This window comes from Ictalurus punctatus, chromosome 2 (assembly GCF_001660625.3).
Source record: "Ictalurus punctatus breed USDA103 chromosome 2, Coco_2.0, whole genome shotgun sequence".
In the NCBI taxonomy this organism is placed as follows: Eukaryota; Metazoa; Chordata; class Actinopteri; order Siluriformes; family Ictaluridae; genus Ictalurus; species Ictalurus punctatus.
Genome location: NC_030417.2, coordinates 25990348 through 26010336, shown reverse-complemented (window position 1 = coordinate 26010336; position 19989 = coordinate 25990348). Strand labels below are relative to the sequence as shown.

Genomic DNA, 19989 nt, shown 5'->3' with positions numbered 1-19989 from the left:
TTATTCTACACAGGGTCTCGGGGGAGCCTGGAGCCTAATCCACGGGACTCGGGGCACAAGGTGGGGGACACCCTGGACGGGGTGCCAACCCATCAGAGGGCACAATCACACACAGTTTATAGTTTACACACCCATTCACACACTATGGACAATTTGCCAATCAGCTTACAAAGCATGTCTTTGGACTGGGGAGGAAACTGGAGTACCCAGAGCAAATCCCTGAAGCACAGGGATAACATGCAAACTGTGCACACACAGAGCGGAGTCGGAAATTGAACCCCCAACCACGGAGGACAAACTATTCTTATACTATATGTCATTATACTATAACTGTTCCTATACTTATACAGGATGTTACAAGTATATCATCATACATTAATCACATTTATTAAGTGTATCTTTTACTGTACATGTATTTTGATCATGTGGTTACAGTGAACTCCAGAATTATTGACACCCGTCATGAAAATGAGCAACAAAAATTGAATTAAAATTAGCACTGCATGTATTGAATCAAAAGTTCCACAAAAAATTTACTTTTCCATACCTTTTGAAAAAATAATTTTCATACAGCCTTTATTTAATTAGCATTTTCTCTCAGAAAAACAAAAACCCATTTGACCATTTGACCATGTCCTGTTTTCATAACGGATAAACACGAGGTTGCACACATAAAGACCCCTTTCACATCAATCATGTTGAGGAAAAACAAAAAAGCTTTTAACGCTACAGAGACAGATGGTGTTGAACTGCACAATTCCGGTAATGGCTATTACATGAATATACAAGCAATTAAAACCGTGTGCTGTGAAAAGGTAAAACCAAAATCGGACTGTTTGGTGAAAAGGGGGACTGAATACATGTAAAATAGCACCTGATAACCGCTATAAAATATAATAGCGGATCATTGAAGCTAAAACCCTGTTATCTCTGTCGGAAGACTTAGGAGTATCTTCTAGATGGATCTCAGACTCTGCATTTGAATCCTATTATGAAGTTATGATCTAAATTGAAATGGGCACATTGTCCGTATGCACAAATCTAAGAATATAAAGGACCTTGAGATGTCCGGCATGGAGGAGGTTCCAACTATAAGTATTCTTATTAAGAAAATCTTTTAATTTGAAGAAATGTGTTAAAAACACTATACAGTGTCCTCATATGTAAAAGCACTCAACTTGCATGCTGAAAATTGAATAGTAATACTAAAAATATTCTTTATTGCATATATATTTTATAGAAATATTCGTCCTTATGTTCATGAGGTGTGTCAATAATCCTGGAGTTTTCTCTGATAGAGGATGAAAGGATCTTCTTCAGAGCCTAGCATTAGTGTTCCTTAGAATTAATTTAGAAAGTATCTGGCAAATATACTGAAATTCAAATGAAATTAAAATATATTATCACATTACCCAGAGCATACATCTCCTTTTTACATTAGTAAAACATAAAAAAAAATCAAAGTGTTATAAATAACAAAGTGTTACTGGCTAGCAAAGGTGAAGGTGAAGGCTTAGTTGCTAGTCTCACACACCAATATTTTAAAAAATAATAATCTTGAGTTTATTTTTAGTACAAATGTTTGTTTACAAGTACAGTTGATTGTTTTTTTGTTGCTACTAGACCTAAACAAGAGTGTAATTTGTTGATCTATCACACATCACTTTTATTACTAGCCTACTCCTGTTTGACACCATGTCAGCCATATTCACTACACACTCTGTGTATGTAGGCACAGGACAGAAAGAATTTGAATTGACAGATCTGTTTACATCAGTATATGAAAAAATAATGAAATTTATACTTGGAATATATCAAGTAACACATGTACACATATCATGTGTACATTATTAGACAGTAACATTTTGTCATTTAGTCTCTCTAGTCTTACATCGCAGACTTGAAATGAAACAATGACCATGAATTAAAGTAAGAGTAAGGTAGAATTTGAATCTATAGTACATTGGAGCAATCACATACTGTACAAATGACTATAGATCAAATGTGAATTCTCTCATCAAGATCACAAATGTTAATATATATATATATATATATATATATATATATATATATATATATATATATATATATATATATATATATATATATACTGACATATGACGTATTTCATATGTATTTATAGATTATAGTACAAACAGTGAAATAACAATTGTTATTATTCAGATTAAAAGCTTGAATTATGTGAGTTTAACCCCTGGGTTTAGAAAGTTGCAGTGTAGCTATTACCACATAAAAGTGTGTAAAGAACAGTGAATCATTAACTAATAACCAGTTTCTTTGCCTTTTTGGGTTTTGTGCTCTTTTCATCAAGTAGTGTTGCTAATTTTAAAGGTGCTGGCATCTCTTTCATCAGCTGTCCTGATCATGATAATGGTCTTCCTGCCTGTATACTGATCCACCATTATTAGGATATCAGTCTAATGGCTGCTAGCAGACCTTCAGTACTGCTAAATACTGCATATATTACCTACATGGTGAAAAGACTTTTATATTTAAGCTAATGCATACTTAGCACTCAGATTTTTTTTTTGTTTTTTTTTTTAGTTAGTTAATAAGAGTGTTTGCTTGTTAAGCTCCAATCAAGTCAGTTATTCTCACTGGTTTAAGATTAAGGGAATGACTTTATCTTACTCTTCAATGAGATACAATACTGTGCAAAATTGTTTTTTTTTAAATGTCTTTTGGCTTAATGTGTTGTTGTAAAAGAGCGAATATTTCCAAATGTATTTTCCACGAAAAAAGTTTGAAACAAAGAAAGTACATAAGAAGTAACTTATTAAGTAACCACAAATGACCACTTTTCAGAAGCACTGTGCACAGCAGTGTGTGTGGCAGCTTGGAACAACCTACTAGCCAAATTCTTTTAAAAATAAATAAATAAATAAATAAATAAATAAAAACAAATATCTGCATGACAGTGTACCTAAAAGACATGATGTAGTTTTATAGGTGTACGGTATGGTGTATGGTCACATCTATACTTTGATTTGATTTCACTGTTATTCACTGTTTACTGTGTTCTATAGTATTTTGTATGTAGAAACTTTATTACATTTAGAAAGCCTCTTTGATTTACAGAATTGTATTTACATTTGCTTAAGACATTGTACAGAAAAGTGCTCACAAATGCCCTCTGTGCACATTTAAAGCAAACCATGCCTGGATACAGCTCAACAGCTTTCTCTTACCCAAAACCCAGTTGAATATAGCTATCAATCACGGTGGATGGGGATGAAAGCAGAGAACATGGCAGATGCAACAAATAAACTTTCTGGATTTTACTGCACAGCATCAGGGCTACAACACTGTGGAACAATGTGGACTGATTACCTGATTTCATCTATAGCCTACCTACATATCATTTTAAATGGAGCTATTGTGTACAAGTAGCTGACACTGCCATGGTACATCATTTGTTTTTGTCATGTGATCTGTGATCAGTGCCTTTTCTGTTTTGGTGTAATGACTTATTCATTCATCTTTGGGTTGCAGTGGATCCAGAGCCTATCCTGGGAAGACTGGACATGAGGCATAGGGCCAGGGAATACAGCCAGGGTGCGATAGCAGTCTATCACAAGGCATCATGCACACAAACATTTACACACTTATTCACATCTAGGTTAATTTAGTGTAGCTAATCCACCTACCGGTGTGTTTTTTGGGAGGAGGGAGGAAACTGGTTTACCCTGAGGAAACCCTGATATTATTTTCCATTCTCCTATCATTAAGTGTTTGAGTGAGTAATGAACATGACTTTTGATTTCTCAGATGGTCATAAATGCTTGCTTCTTATACCCGTGCACCCCTGAGGACTTGCACATCGTAGGTCTGCACCTCACTAATGTTACCAAAGTGCAGATTTAGAGGAGGAGCACAGGGCTTAGGGTGCCATTTAGTGTAGAACAGGGCCAAAGATCTCAGCCTTCAAAGATTGAAAGCTGTAGATGAAATTAATTAGTGTCGAAGAGTTGCCTTTGAGGTGGAGCTGTCACATAGCCCTCTGGTGGAACTAGCACTCTGAAGTGAAATGGAGCATCAGTGGAGCTCACTGACCCATGGTAAACTGGAGCATCAGTATTGGATAGAACTGAGAGCATTTTGCCAAGAACTTGGCTTTACAAAAGACATTTTTGTCAGTAGGTCCTCATCAAGTTGCAGCTGCATTTTGTGTTTGATAGGTTTTAGCTTAGTATGGGCCAGGTTGTTCTGGTGTTCAGTATTCAGTTCAGTATGAGTCAGGTTTTCACTGTGCTATGCTTGAATACTTGAGACTGAGTCAGGTGGGGTTTGTGCACAGACTTTGATTGAGTCTGAATCTGGATAGGTTCTGTTGTGAAATTTTGGCCAGTTTTTCAGTGATAGATGTTTCATTAAAACTGATCAGGTCATGCCTGTGCTCTGTTTCATTCTTTGTAAGAATTGCTTTTGAAATACACCACAACAAACTTCTGAGCCTGAGTGTTTTTGGCTTTTATGAAGTGTATTTTAGCTATTTACTCTGGCAATTTATTTTACACATAGTCAAGTAACAGTCTCTGCAGAGGGAGGGGGGTAAATGCATGTGGTTCTGCAATCTGTTGCCTTTCGTTTACTATACAACCAGAGAACACCAGCAAAACCACCAATTATCATTCTCATTCATATCCATTTATCTTAAATGTATACATATGATTTGTACATTTCCATCATCCCAGTGCATGTGGAAGTGATAAATAAAGTACAGAGTGAAAACTTGCCCACCTTCTCTGAAACATCCCTCCTACGCACACACACTTATCTATGTTCTACCACTTGCACAAATTCATTCTCACACACACACATATACACAGCACACATTAGTGAGAGAAAGAGAGAAAGAAATAGAAACACAGCACTCACCGTTATGGTAGGGATAGCAGTAACCAGCGAGTACACGAGGATAGGTGGCACTTTGCTGTTCTCCTCCGGACCTGGGTAAGGCTTGGAAAACGTCTTGTCATAGCAGAAGAAACCTTGGACATGCACAGGGAAGGTGTCTGTGTACTCGAAGTAGTACGCCAGGAGGACCGTTCCTGCCATGATCACCAGCTGGAAATAGAACATGGTCCTTAGAACTGAGAAGGAGGAGGAATACTCCAACCCTGCACTCATACAACCACACAAACTGGCATAGGAAGGAGAGAGAGAGACAGAGAAATTTAAAGAGAAGAAGAAGGAATGAAAGAGAAGGTCTTACAGAAGAGAAATGATTTTAAAATTTCTACAGCACACAGGGTAAAAAAAGAAAGAGAGAACGGAGAAAAGCATGTGATGAGAAACAGACAAGGTGGGAATATCTGCCAGGGAAGAGAGAGAGAGAGAGAGAGAGAGAGAGAGAGAGAGAGAGAAGGCGGTTGAGCCAAAAAGAGGAGGGATTGAGGGAGGGGGGGTGTGAGAGAGGGAATGTGTGTGAGCTGGCACACATTACTCTGGCAGTGTGAACCCTGTGGATGTGTGTGTGTGTGTGTGTGTGTGTGTGTGTAATTTTGGCTGTATGTAAAGTGCGGAGTGAGTAGAAGCCATGTGCGAACGTGATCATTAACACATTTTAAATTGATGCTGCTTTCCCTTCGCTGAGTTTCTGATTAGAACAACATACTCACTGAGTTCCGACTGCCAGGAAAATGTGAAGCAATATCTGCCATGTAAAGGCCATTTATAACTCTGTCTGAGTATTTGTATACTGTATGTGTGTGTGGCAGATGAGGGAAACCCTGAGGAGCTTATGTTCACACATACACTCACAGAAACACACCGTGACAATCAATTTGACTGAAATGTCTTCTACAGCCATTCCTAGTAATGGATGACTGTTTATTGACACTTTGTTTTGTAAAAATGGGGCTGTGAGTGAGAGGGGAACTATTACTGTATGTCCAGCAGTATGTGCAGAAAAAGGGGAAATAGGAATGTAATATAATTTTTTAAATCTTAATCCAAGTTTATCACACTTTATCACTGAATGCGCTGGTAATAATTGGAATACTTGTAAAGAGCAAAAAAAAAAATAAAAATAAAAATAAAATAAAATAAAAAAACAAAAAAACACATCACACTTGATTCAAAAACAAATCCAGGATTAATATCTGAACATTTTCCCCCCACAACTCCATTCGAACATTTATCTCCATACTCAGATTTTAACACCATAAAACAAACACTGGAACACTGAAGCAATTTCATTATTTAAACACTATTTCTGCTGTACATACTTTATGCACAAGTGCACTAGTTAAATACTTTAGTTAAATTACTTCCAGCTGAAATTTTCGTTCAGCAGACCGTTTATGAAATGTTATGATTCTAGCACATTTTCTAGAATATTTTGGGTTTTTTCTGTGAATTATTAAAACATTAAAACATACATTGTGGAAAAACACATTCATACAACATTGCTGCAACATTTTGTACTAGTAAAAAAGTTAACAGAGACATTTCCATAATATGCATTTTTGTGGATCACATTCATAGAACATTAAGAAGCCAAGTCTTATTACCTCACATGTTTTTGAATACTGTAAGAATGTTATTTATGTAATGTTACAGCTGAACCTTATGCAAACCTGTCAGATACATTGCTGACCTTTCTAATAACATTCTCCAAGTTAGCTGGGTAATGAGGCAGCTCAAAATGCACATAATTATTCTGCTTAACCTAAAACTTCATTCTTTCCTAATCACAACATGAATCATCAGCATGATCAAGGCATATGCTGAGCCTGAAGGCACAGGCTACTGCAGTGTTGCAAAGAGATGCAGCGTTTCTGAAGGTTTTAATAACCATACAAAAGCAAGACATGATGACTCAGACACACTGCATACGACAGTTCCATTTCTCTCAGCCTTGGGGGTGTAGAGATTTTTAGACTAGTCAGCTCCCTACAATGAGTTGAAGAACAAAATCATAACGCATATTTAACCCAACATTTCCTATTCACAAAATTAAAAGTAAAACACACAGGATCAATATGCTATTACCAGTCTATCAAGGTCATCGACTACATCATCAATAAAATGTTATGCTTTATAGATAGTTGTAATGGCTTCCAATTTTCTTACAAAAAGGACTAATATGGATTATTAATGCAACCATGAAAATAGTTCAACGTGCACTTGAATTTTCTCAAATGAGCGGATACTGTACTAAACATTTGATTGAAATAAATGATTTTATCCGTATGTTATTACCAGTCTAAAATAGTGTGCAATGGATTTGAGCAATACAAAAGCACAATCAAATAGTATCCCACTTCCTGGCTTCATATGAACAATATCCACATTGTTCAGATATTGAGTCAGGTACTGCATGAACAGACTTCAGTTATGGAGGAGGCACTCAAGCATACTGAATAAATTTGGCAGGCATGCAAGGCCCAAATGGCCCTGTATCCCATGGGGCCCGAATCACAATGTGGGTCTCTGCTCATTTAGAAAGGATGGGCGGTGATTCCATATGGCACTATGTCTATTTTCTGCACCTTTTTTCCATCAAAAGGCTATATTAGTCTGGAGGGTGTATTGTTTTTCATTTTGGTCACATGAGATGTTTGTGAGTTGAATGTCTATGACGTATTTAGTGATCTTTTCATAATTTTTTTTTGCCTTTAGAGTAATTAAAGAGGTGATTTTCTTTGATATTTTGCAACTTAAGCTATAGTACCACTATGGTAAAAATATTTGATTCCAAACTTTATTGTTTCTTTTTCCTAATGAGTTGTTTCAAATAAAATATGTGGATTTCCCATTTACTAAATTCTAGGTGAAAAAACCATAACATTAGCTATAAGTGTGGAAAGTCAGTTTTACTCACATTCTCGTTAGCCATCTCATCAGTGAACATGTTCATAGCTAGCATTTTGTTAGTCAACTGGTTCAAGAAAAAAACACCTCTATGTATAAAAACACATACATATTAATTAAAAATTAATATATATTCTTCCTTTTTGCTAGAAGTCTGGGTCTTTTTCCTGATGCTGCTCAGGTTAATGGTGTGGTGTTGGGGTGCCCACGTTCAACTTCCTCATATAATGTGTATAACACTGTCCCTGATGGGAGCTGGTTCTTTGTTCATGCATAAGATTGTGGAGTAAATCCATCATGATGTAACAGTCTGAACACTGTGCACCAAATCTGACATGGCAGCTCTGAATTTGAATTCATATTTTAAGCCTTTCAAAGTGATTGAGATATTTTTTGATGACTAAATAATGCTACTCTTTTAATTTTTAATAAAAGAGGTACAGTATGAACTGTAGGGTGAACTATGCCAAAAGTGGGACAGTTTTTGCTAGATTCACCATGACACAATGACAGAAGCTTAATACTGCAAGCCTTAGATTTTTTTTGTAAATACACAGCCCTCCTAAATGTAAATGTATTGAAAAAATATTTGACATTGCGTTAATGTGATTATGACAGACATTTGAACACCCGTAGGCACTGTTTTTCACTGAAAGAGTGTTTTCATATAAAGTGGGACAGATCATCAGCAAAAGTGGGACAGTGATTTTAAGTTAATAAAAAAATATTTTTGCTACAATTTTTGTTACAAAAGACACAAACACACACAATCATCCTTTTTAAATGGTGGGTAACTCAGTTCTGACTGAAAAAGTGCCTAATTGCAAAAATCAATAGGCCTTTTATGCTTTGAAAAATCATATCTCCATGAACACCACTTGCAGAAAAATGCAGCAGCATCTAAAATGACATATTCTTCTGCTTTTGGATCATCACTGGAACCATATTTTCCGTGGCAGCCTTTGCATTCTTCTGAGGTTCTTGTGGTTATTCTATTGGGTGTTTTTTTTCATTCTCGTTTTGATTTTTCAACATAAGTAAAGTGTTCTGGGCTTGTTAGAATGTATGACGACAGCTTGGCTCTGGATGTCTTCATGCCCCTTCCTCTTTTTGGCCTGACAACGAGGTCTTTGAATGATGCTGGTCAGAGTTGGTTGGCAAAGTGGAAAAGTGATCAAAGTTTTTTTCAAATTAGGCTATATCTATCTACCACAAGATTCCACACAATACCTTAATAATGTAAAACCAAAATACATCAAACATAATATGAATTTAACTGTTGTATGACATGGTTCATGACATGCTAGCTCAGAATAGTATGATAATCAATAATCATAATCCATAATATTGGCTTTAAAAAGTGTCCCACATTGTCCAAAAGCTACTGCCCTACTTTATCGGACAAATTAGATAAAGTGGGATGGTACTTAAAACACAAATTCACTAAAGAATTAAATTGAATTAAATGTGAATTGAATTGAAAAAAACTTAAATGTGAATTGACCATCCAAGAATAATTTCATAAATACAATAAAAGTTTTGTTTCTATGATTTCTATTCTTTATAGAGGTTTATGTTTAAGAAAACCATTCTCATTTGTCAGTGGACTTAACAAGTTCTTGCTGATGCCATGTAGATTTTGAAACCGGACCACTCCCTAAACAATGTTTAAGGCACATAAAAACATTTCAGCAATGACAAAGACCCTTGTGGTAATTATTCATAGCTACAAAAATGTATTGGCTCCTGACATTTAAAGGGCTAGCTAGCATGAAATGTATTTATACCACTTTACCTGATGTCCCACTTTTGCTGAACTCGCACTACTTAAAGCAAAATCAACATTTGTAAAAGAATTGCAGAATTCTTTGTTGGACTAAGACATGGGCAGTGTTACTGCTAAACAATTCGCATTACAAATTCAAGAATGCAATGGTATTCATGTCCCACAAGCTATATTTCATTTCAGGATTATAAGGTAATACAGACCAATGGTTATTTTTCCACCTGAATCTCAATCTGTTTTGCCAGTTTGCCAGCTTGGTTCACTGTGTTCCTCAATAAAGGTAATCAACTACATCATCAATACAATTTTATGCTTTATAGATAGATGTAATGACTTCAAACTTTCATAACTCATATTGGCCTCCTTCATTGATTTTTGATGAGTGTGCGAGTGAGCACAAGAGCACGATTTTTGGATTTTGGTCTGTAATGCCCCTTACACCACTGACTAATATGGATTATTAATGCAAACATGAAAATAGACATTAGACTGAATTTACACTGGAATTTTCTCAAATAAGAGTGTACTGTACTAACTATTCGAATGAAATAAATTATTTTAAGAAAAAAAATGCAACAATATATTATTTAGCAGTTAGAAATCAATAGAATAGACATGTGGGGGCGTTGATTATCATGGTAAGATTCCAAAAATAATACCAAAACAATATTATTTATTAATTTCTAGCTAAATATTTAATCTAGAAGGCATTTATTATATTATCCTAGCCTCTAAATCTAACTATGTTTTTAAAAATGCTCACTAAGTCCTAAGGCATTAAGAGGTTGACATACAATTTGAAGACTTTTTGAAAACACAACATGATATGCTGACAGCATCTCAGGTAGTCAAATGAGAAAACTCTACCCCACATGTATCTTGATGTATATTCAGCTACCCTTCCGCTTTATAACAAACCACAACTAGTGGACATGGTAGCTTATGCAATAATTTAACTGACAGGCTTTTCTGTTTATGTACAGCTTATTGAAATCCTTAATTCTGACTGACAAGTAGAGCTTAAAACATACATGCAGACCAGTGTTTAATGAAGGACAATGGGTGGATATAGATGTATAGATGATATGTGGATCTGTGGGAACAGCAAAATCATTTGAAATATGGCATCCATTTTTGATTAAAAAAATAAACTGAAATAGTACTGACATCTCATCTCAGAAATGGTGGCCATTATCATAAAACATTTTTTTTACTCTTTAATATACACTCCATGCTGGCAGCACAAAGTCAAATCTGTCTCTAATGCAGACTGAATAAAGAGCAACTAGCCTTATAAATGCGCATCATTGTATTACTAACAGAGCAGTCAGTACAGCCTGTTGGAAACTGCTAGACGTGTCATGCAGTTGCTTGTGAGCCACCTTACACAGAGCTTTCAATAACATGCTCAGATCTAATTGGCCTGATGCTAACAGTGAAGTGTCACACATCAGAGAGAAACTGTCTGTGTATATGCTGCATATTGGGGGCACAGATACTTTGAGTGCTTTCTGAATTTCAAGCACAAGTGGTACCTGGGGAAATCTAATTTTGAGCCCTGCATTAAAAATATTTAGCAGCAGAAATGTTGCTTACTGATGAATCAAGAAAATGCTATATAAAAGAAATTATGGAAGTATACAAAAATGAGCTGAATAGTTTTTTTTGTTTGTTTGTTTTTACTTTATTGCTTATTTGATTGCTGTTGTTTATGTGAAAGCAGGGGATAATTAAAACAAGAGAATCGTAGAGAAAAATGTCTGCAGGATACAGCAAAGGAAGAACTGCAGTAGTTTGGTGTTATAGAATAAATTATGGCTATGATTTTCCTTTTTATGTGGCATTATATGCTGGACGTTATGTAGCTTCATGCTGGAATACAAGTTAATCCACTTTCATTTGTTATTTTGGATAAATGTAGGGTTCCTTTAGGGTTTAAAGCAAATTCCTGCTTATTTTTGTTCCCAGTCTATTCCTAATAAGTAGTTACCACTCTTATTATACAGTGAGGGAAAGAAGTATTTGATCCCCTGCTGATTTTGTACGTTCGCCCACTGACAAAGAAATGATCAGTCTATAATTTTAATGGTAGATTTATTTGAACAGTGAGAGACAGAATAACAACAAGAAAATCCAGAAAAACGCATGGAAAGTTTGGAATCTGATTGATTGATTGCTTCTGTAGACAGGTGTCTTTTATACAGGTAACAAGCTGAGATTAGGAGCACTCCCTTTAAGAGTGTGCTCCTAATCTCAGCTCGTTACCTGTATAAAAGACACCTGGGAGCCAGAAATCTTTCTGATTGAGAGGGGGTCAAATACTTATTTCCCTCATTAAAATGCAAATCAATTTATAACATTTTTGACATGCGTTTTTCTGGATTTTCTTTTTGTTATTCTGTCTCTCACTGTTCAAATAAACCTACCATTAAAATTATAGACTGATCATTTCTTTGTCAGTGGGCAAACGTACAAAATCAGCAGGGGATCAAATACTTCTTTACCTCACTGTACCTAGAAGAAAGAGTAAACCAAAAAGAATAAAAGGCACCTAAAAATGCACACAAAATCCTTTTTTACCTCAGAGATAATTTGTTGTCCACTTAATCATGAAAATATAGCAGCCCTTTTTGAGCTGAACCACCTCAACTCCTGCGTTACCATGTTCCGTTTCCTTTATCTTTTCCTTGTCTGTACATGCTTTTTGTCCCTGTAGTGCTGATCCTCCTCATTTCTCTACTCTCAAACTTAGTGAATTTTTGCTTTGCTGAATATTTCATGGAGCTGCCACAGTTGATTTTGCCGCATCACTGCCACATACATGGTTGTACAATTTAATCATACAAATCTGTTTTACCCAGAAAAAAAAATTACATTCTGTACCAAGAAGAGCTAAGATTACATTTCTTATGCTTTACATTAATGAAATATTAAACTTGATGATGTTAAATTAATCTGGCAAAAATCTGGCAACCTTGGACATGATTGATATAATCTGTATGGGGTGCCTGAAGTAGTTGAATAACCCAATTCTGAATGAGTATCTTTACCCAAGTATATATTGACATATCTTTTGGACTTAAGTCACTAAACCTGAACATGGCTAATTACTCTTCCTAAGCACAAATCCTCTGCATAATCTTGCTGTAGCTAATGGTGCCAGTATTTACTACTGAAACGGCCCCTTATATTTCAAATTTACTTATCCCTGAAACTCTGAGGATAGCGGCTCCAGACTTGCATTCCTTACTCTCATAACTAGATAATTTTTTTTTTATTAGCAATAACAGTAATTGTTGAATACTATTTTTATGAATAAAAAAAATAATAATACGCTGAAATGTTAAGGGTATGAACGTTAAAGAGCTATCTTCTCATTAAATTCAGTCATTGATTTTCACAGAAGGAAGTTTAGGAAGTTTTGTGTTTTAAATGCTCAACTTGATTATTTTTTATTAAATATTCATTTATTATTCATATGTTCATATCACAGTGTCCATATAGTCTACATAAATTTATACAGTACATTTATTCAAATGCATATGCACTTCCCATAAAGAGATTATACCCAAGTCTCACCCATGATTTAGTGGCTAAGCTTACCTTTTTACTGTAGATTTGTTACTAAGTACTCCTGCTGTAATCACAAAGACTTGTGCTAAAATCCTGACGCTTATCGCAATATGATCATACGGAACATCCTTACAACAGATTGCACTGATTTCCGTTAGTCTTCTACAGCTGTATACTGTAATGATTTATAAGCTCACTATCTCTCATCTGGAAAAGGACAGGTCCTCTTTTGAGTCTGGTTCCTGTCAAGGTTTCTTCCTGTCATCTCAGGGGGAGTTTTTCCTTACTACTGTCACATCTGTCTTGCTCATTATGGATTTAAATCTGCATGCAGATTTTTGTAAACTACTTTGTGGCAATGGCTGTTAAAAGCACTTTACAATAAACTCTTTTTGAGGACTTTCCTTTGACATATTTATTAATGCAGCTAATTAACCAAATGGAAGCATTTTGGTTCTTTTATTTTCTTAAAGAAAAACTAGACCAAAAAAATAAATAAATAACTGTCACATTATAACTGATACCTGACTGACTTGCATTCGAAATCTACATCCCTTACTCATAGTTCACAGTTGTCAATGCTCCAATATGTTTCTCAAAAGTTTAATTTTCAGATGTAACACAACAAGATTTTCCTTCAAGTTTATCTTAATGATGTGATTTCAGATGTAACTTCTACAAAAGATCCTTTAATTAGCTCTCTTGTTATCTTACTCTCCAATAGCAAATGTTTAGAATATCTTTTGCCCATTTCTTGTCATATTCTTTCAAACCTTTTACATGTTTCTGACCCATCTGGACCAAAAAGGCATGAGTGTGAGAATCCTGTTCATTGACTTTAATACTCCATTTAGCACATATCATAGAAACTGATGGGAGTTGGCCTGACCAAATCTGTAACAACAATTACTAACACCATCTCCAGTGTTACCATCACCATGACACTGAATTTTGACACCCCTCAGGGCTTAGCCCGCTGCTGTTTCTTCTGTTGACATGAATTCATGAAATTTGCTTATTACACAAGAGCAGGGGACCTTATTGGTGACAGTTCACCATTCAGAAAGCAGGAAGGAGCCTGGTGACTGGTGAAACTTAGGGTCCTGACACACCAAGATGACCATAGGCCATTGGATGCTATTAAGCACTGGTGGTCGATCATTTCCTGCAGTTTTTGTGTTGTGCTCCTTTTACTGGGTATATGCTGTTCTTTCTTTTGTTGGAATACAGTCTACTTACTTCTTCTGTTATGATACTGATAAGCGTTTCCTGGCTGTCAGCTGTTAGCAATGAACCCATGTGCATATTTTAACAAAATCTGAAGACCGTCACTCATCCATGGCTTTTTTTTTTTTAAATCAGCTAAATGTGATTTATTGTTGACGATTAAAAGACCTGTGGTGATCACTTTCCATTGCACATTCACAGCTATTTTTTTTTCAGTTTATTGAATGATTACAAACATTTTGATTTGCATGTTACAGAGGACTAGACCTGGACTAGCCAGTGGAGCCAAATACCCAGCAGATCTCCATTTTTACATTTATATTACAATTATTCACTTAGCAGACGCTATTATCCAAAGCGACTTACAAATGAGAAAGATACAAGTAAAGCGATATATCAAGCAGAGAACAATACAAGTAGTGCTACCATACAAGATCCATTAATTGAATTCCAGAATCCATTAATTGAATTCCATTTTTCATCAGAAACAGAGCAGAGGAAACTCCCTTAATTCCATCCCCACTACATTCTACAGGGGATTTGCACTGATAAAATGCTTGCTGAATTTACTTAATTCACATTTTTCTTAAATCTGACCGACCAAATATTCCATTTCTTTCAGTGTAGAGAGAGCATCCTGTAGACCTTTAGAACTATACTTATGTATCATTACTCTTTATGCAGCTACATGTACTGTATATGCTGCTACATATTACACATTAGAGTTTACAATCCTGCTAACAAAAATCAAAAGTAACTCAGCGAAGCCTATACTTAATTGTCATTTCAAACTGACATCACTGAAATATTGAGAATATTGAGATGATAAGAAAGTACATTTTTTGAACAGTGGCCAAGCGAATTAAATATTTTTATTCTATAAGATAAAATACTACTGGTTGATTATATAAGGTTCTGTCTGACTCAAAAGTATGTTGACACCTGACCATTACACCCATATGTGGGTCTTCCCCAAACTGTTGCCACAAAGTTGGAAGCACACAAATGTATAGAATGCCTTTGTATGCTGTAGCATTAAGATTTCCCTTTGCAGGAACTAAGGGGTTATTAGTTAGTTTGTCATTTTTATATTTTGTATAAAAACTATATAAAAGTATAACTTTTATTGCCATGCAGATTTCTTAAAGGTAAAACAAATAAAGATTTATTTCCTGGGTCCTCACTGAATTTGCTTCTGGATGAAATGATTTTAAAAACCTGAAATAGATTTTGGGAAGTGGGATGCTGGGGCTCGGAGTGCTGTATTCGGCTGTGTGGTGGACAGGGCGCTTCCGTGGGAGGAAGAAAGGGAGAGCATGGGGGAGGCGGAGGAGGAACGCAACTCTAGTAGAATGAGTAAAAAGCACAGAATTGGAGGACAGTGCATAGAGAGAGGGAAGGAAGGAGAGTAGGATGCTGACATATGAAGGCCTTCATTTTGCTAGTATTGGAGGGTGAGAATTTATCTGGAGGCCTTGTGTGTGTATATATGTGTGTATGGGCTTAAAGAAGAGGAAGCCAAAGGATTGAAACAGATTTGATCCTCCTTCAAGATCTTGGCTGATTCATACAGTGTACATATGTGTATATTCACATGAAGGAAATATGAGGTGTGTTCTTTATTTCTTGATTTATTATCTCTAGTAGGAGTTTACATTTCCTCTATCTAATCTCATTTTCTCTCCCACTCAGCAAATATAAAGGCATTAAATCTAATTCAGGATTGCCTGGCTGATTACATGGCAGGGTGGCTTTGTGGGTGTTTTCATTTCAAAGACTTATTCTCTGTGACGTGTAAATGAACACGTGTTCTCTTGCACACAATATAGATATATTTTTAGAGACGAGGATGGTAGCCAGATGCATGCGGTACAAGGTGTGTGATCCCGTAGTATGGTGCTAATTTGCTGGTGTGTGTGTGTTTCCCTCTCTTTCTGTGTGTCTATCAGTAATCATGTCTATCAGTAGTAAGTTTTTACATTTTCCGAGATTAAAATGAATAATTTATGTGAATTTATTTCTCTGTAATCAAGAGAGGGTTAACATAACACAGTGGACATAAGCAGTATTGCACCAATAAAATACCAAAACACATATTATTCCAACAGTGCCCTCCATTGGCATTTGCAAGAACTGTGCTTCCTCAAGTGTGTTAAACTGGACAGACTAATAGATAAGACACATAAGAGATTTTCAAAAGTTTCTGAGGTTATAATATCTAAAGTTCATGAGAAATGCATGCTACATTTCAGGTGAGTACTAAACACAAGGTATGTATTTAATGCAATTTATATATTACAAACTTGATGTCTTGCAAAACCACTTCACTGAAAAATGCACAACTGTAACATTCAAGACTTCAATTTAAGATAATGAACAAACAGAATTAGCCAGTCACAAAACACACACACAATAGCAAACATGCTGCTACCAAAACAAATCAATTATTTGGGTTATGAAAACACCAAACACACGTGTAAGCATTTTGCATGGATAGACCATTAATGACTAATAAGCGCCTGAGGAAAAATAAAGCAAGAGTGAGAAAGATGGATATGATAGACAAAGAGATATGCAGATCGACAAACAGGTGTGCGGATCGACGGAAAGTGAACAATACATCCAGTTGGTCTCCATAGTAACAGCAGCAGAGATATCTGTGTGTGTGTGTGTGTGTGTGTGTGTGTGTGTGTGTGTGTGTGTGTGTCTTTGTGGGCACCAAATATCCAAATGATAGGAATACATGAGAATTTTGAGGGATATTTGGCAGTTCTCCTTAATGAAAAATGCCACAAGATGTCCTGGATTGTAGGCCATAATTTAGTTACAATACATGTCTCAGTGTTACCCTACAAACATAACAATACAAGTGAATGAGTTTGAGTGTCTCACATTCTAGACTAGCAAAGTCCAACATCTCCTTTTGTTTAAGCCTTTCAAAGTGAATTTGAATCATATACCACCTCATGTAAAGGATACATCTACAAGCTAATTTAAAAATGCAGTTAGGTTAGGTACAAGTTATATCAAATAGCTAGGATTATAGGTAAGAGAAATGTAGCTTGCTACACTAAGATAATGGCAAAATTAGCTTAGCTAACAAACATTAAAGCTACATCCATGACTGTTATCACCTGCTAATTACAACAAAATACAGTCCCCTTTAAATGTATTGGAACAGCAAGGCCAATTCTATTGTTTTCACTATACATTGAAGACATTTGGGTTTCAGATCAAAAGATGATTATTAGATGATAGAGTTTTTGAACATTGCTTGTATTTTCTCATTTGTAAGTCACTTTGGATAAAAAGCATCTGCTAAATGAATAAATATAAATGTAGAATTTCAGCTTTCATTTCTTCATATTTACATCTAGAAGTGTTAAACACCTTAGAACATAGCACCTTTTATTTGAACCCAGCCAGCTCCCTTTCAAAGGGACCGTCGATGTTGCGTTTAGCATAACACTATGGGAAGCTTGTGTAAAATCATGCCTATTTATAGGCCTGCCATGATCAGGTGACATGGCACAGCGTGTCGCCTGATATAAATAAAGCATCTGTGACCCGCACCATAAGCCTTATTATCAGTGAACGACTGTATGACGGTTGTTGTGTAAAGAAACAAAAAGACGCTTCAGTTCCTCTCTTTCTTTTCTCAGAATCGCAGAACTTTTCTATCCCTTTAAAAAAAAAAAAAAGGAGAAGGGGGAAAAAAAAGGAATGAGCGAGAGAGAAAAATGAGTGAGAGAATTCTGGATGTGTGTTACGACTTGCTCCCGTTTCAACACGGAGGAATAGTGCACACTTTCTGGGTGAAGTGTTTAGGGATAGAGCATGCGATGGCAGCCTCGAGAGGCTGCGCATTGTAACGCTTACTTCAGGCAGCTCTGCTCGCTACTCACGCTCTTCTCTGAAGCCGAAGCGAGTTGGGTTTCAGAGCCTCGCGGATCTGGGTTCTCTCAGGTTCAGGGGATCTCTTATGGATCTGGAAGGGGAGCCGGAGACGAGCACTGCTCTATCTCTTGCTCTTCCGAGTCTGGTTCTTCACGGAATTTTTGAGCTCGAGTCGCGACTCCTCCTTCCGCTGTAGAAAGCCAAAGGGGGGAAACCCACACACACACACACACAAAAATAATAGTAATAATTCCTCTCTGACTCCAAGGAGCCAGAATGGTGTACTAAAAACTGAGAGCAGCATATAAAGAGTTGCTTGAAGTAATTACTAAGGCTGGATGAGCTTTTTTTCTCCCCAGTGAAAGTAAATCCCTCACACTGCAGAAAACTCCCTTTCTTCCAGAAGTGCATGACAAAATATCAGGCTTCTGAGGGAAAACCATGCATAAACCGTATTTATAACACCACGATGGCCATTGCGGGGAATGAACGGCATCGCTATTTAGCTATGCTGAAGGTGGAGGAGGTGCTTGCGAGCTACCTCTCTCCATCGACGGCAGATAATTTAGGGGGGCTGGCTTTGCCATCCAAGCCACCGTGTAAGGCCACCATGTCATTGGTGGGCAAGGCCTAAGCAGTAGTAGTCTTGCTTGTGTGTCACTGCAGACAATGACAGTGTTGCAGGTCTACCAAGCAGACCTGCTGAGTGAGCTCAACATATGGTGGCATTCAGCCAGTTCCTTCCCTGTTGTGTCGAGTTCACCCGGGCATCCACGAGTGGATCCTGGGCCAGCACTAGTGCGAGGGAGACACAGAAAGCAAGTATGGCAGCCCGCCAACCCCCGCAGGCAGCCAGGGGAACCAGGTGGGAACTAGGCCTGATCTGAGAATGGTCATAAAGGCCAAGCAGACAAAGAAGAGCAGTCCTGAGGGGCTGTGGAGGGACGTATCAGGGGACATGAGGTTGTTAGGGCAGTTAGCCCCCAGTGCTACTGTAGGGCCTCCCCTAGCCAAGGCTGTCCCAAGTTTTCAGTGTTCTATGGTCAGCGAGCTGTCACAGGGCAACGAAAATCTGATGCTTTCCCTCCAATAGGATGTGGAATAGTTAAGGTCACTAAAAGACCACCTGGCAGCGTGGAAACTACTGCCAAATGTGTCTCCATAGGTTCTGTTTACCATAGAAAAGGGTTACCGGGTCCAGTTTAGAGCTCTACCCCCTTGGTTCAGAGGTGTGCTCACCACAGTAGTCATCACAGACCAGAGCCCAACGTTCGTGCAGGAAGTAAGATCCCTCTTGGACAAAGGGGCCATAGAACATGTACCCCGTTCCCTGAGGGAGAGAGGTTTTTTTTTACAGCCGTTATTTCCTGGTCCACAAAAAATAGAGGAGTATGCAGCCAATTTTAGATTTGCGTCATCTGAACTGTACTCTTCGGACCTACAGGTTCAAGATGCTGACGCCCAAACTTATCGTTCCACAGATTCAGTTTGAGAACTGGTTTGTGACGATAGATCTAAAAGGTGCATATATCCACATAGAAATATCACTAGCTTTATCCCCTGGCACCTTCACAAAGTGCATAGATGTCACTCTGGCTCATCAACCTGGACGACTGGTTAAGTCTAGCACGATCCAGGGAACTGGTGAGATGTTCTAGCACGATCCA

General features: G+C 37.0%; 1 protein-coding gene across 3 annotated transcripts in view; it reads right to left on the bottom strand.

Annotated features, from left to right (window-relative positions):
* The window catches only part of plppr2a (phospholipid phosphatase related 2a), a 50660-nt gene that overhangs the window by 15130 nt on the left and 15541 nt on the right, over positions 1-19989 (bottom strand). For 2 of the 3 annotated variants that reach the window (XM_017484578.3, XM_017484571.3), the window contains exon 3: positions 4900-5088. In XM_017484578.3, coding sequence (XP_017340067.1) covers positions 4900-5088 — 189 coding nt within the window. Of the gene's footprint in view, positions 1-4899; positions 5374-19989 lie in introns of those variants that run through there. The other variant, XM_053674531.1, reaches the window with a different exon arrangement.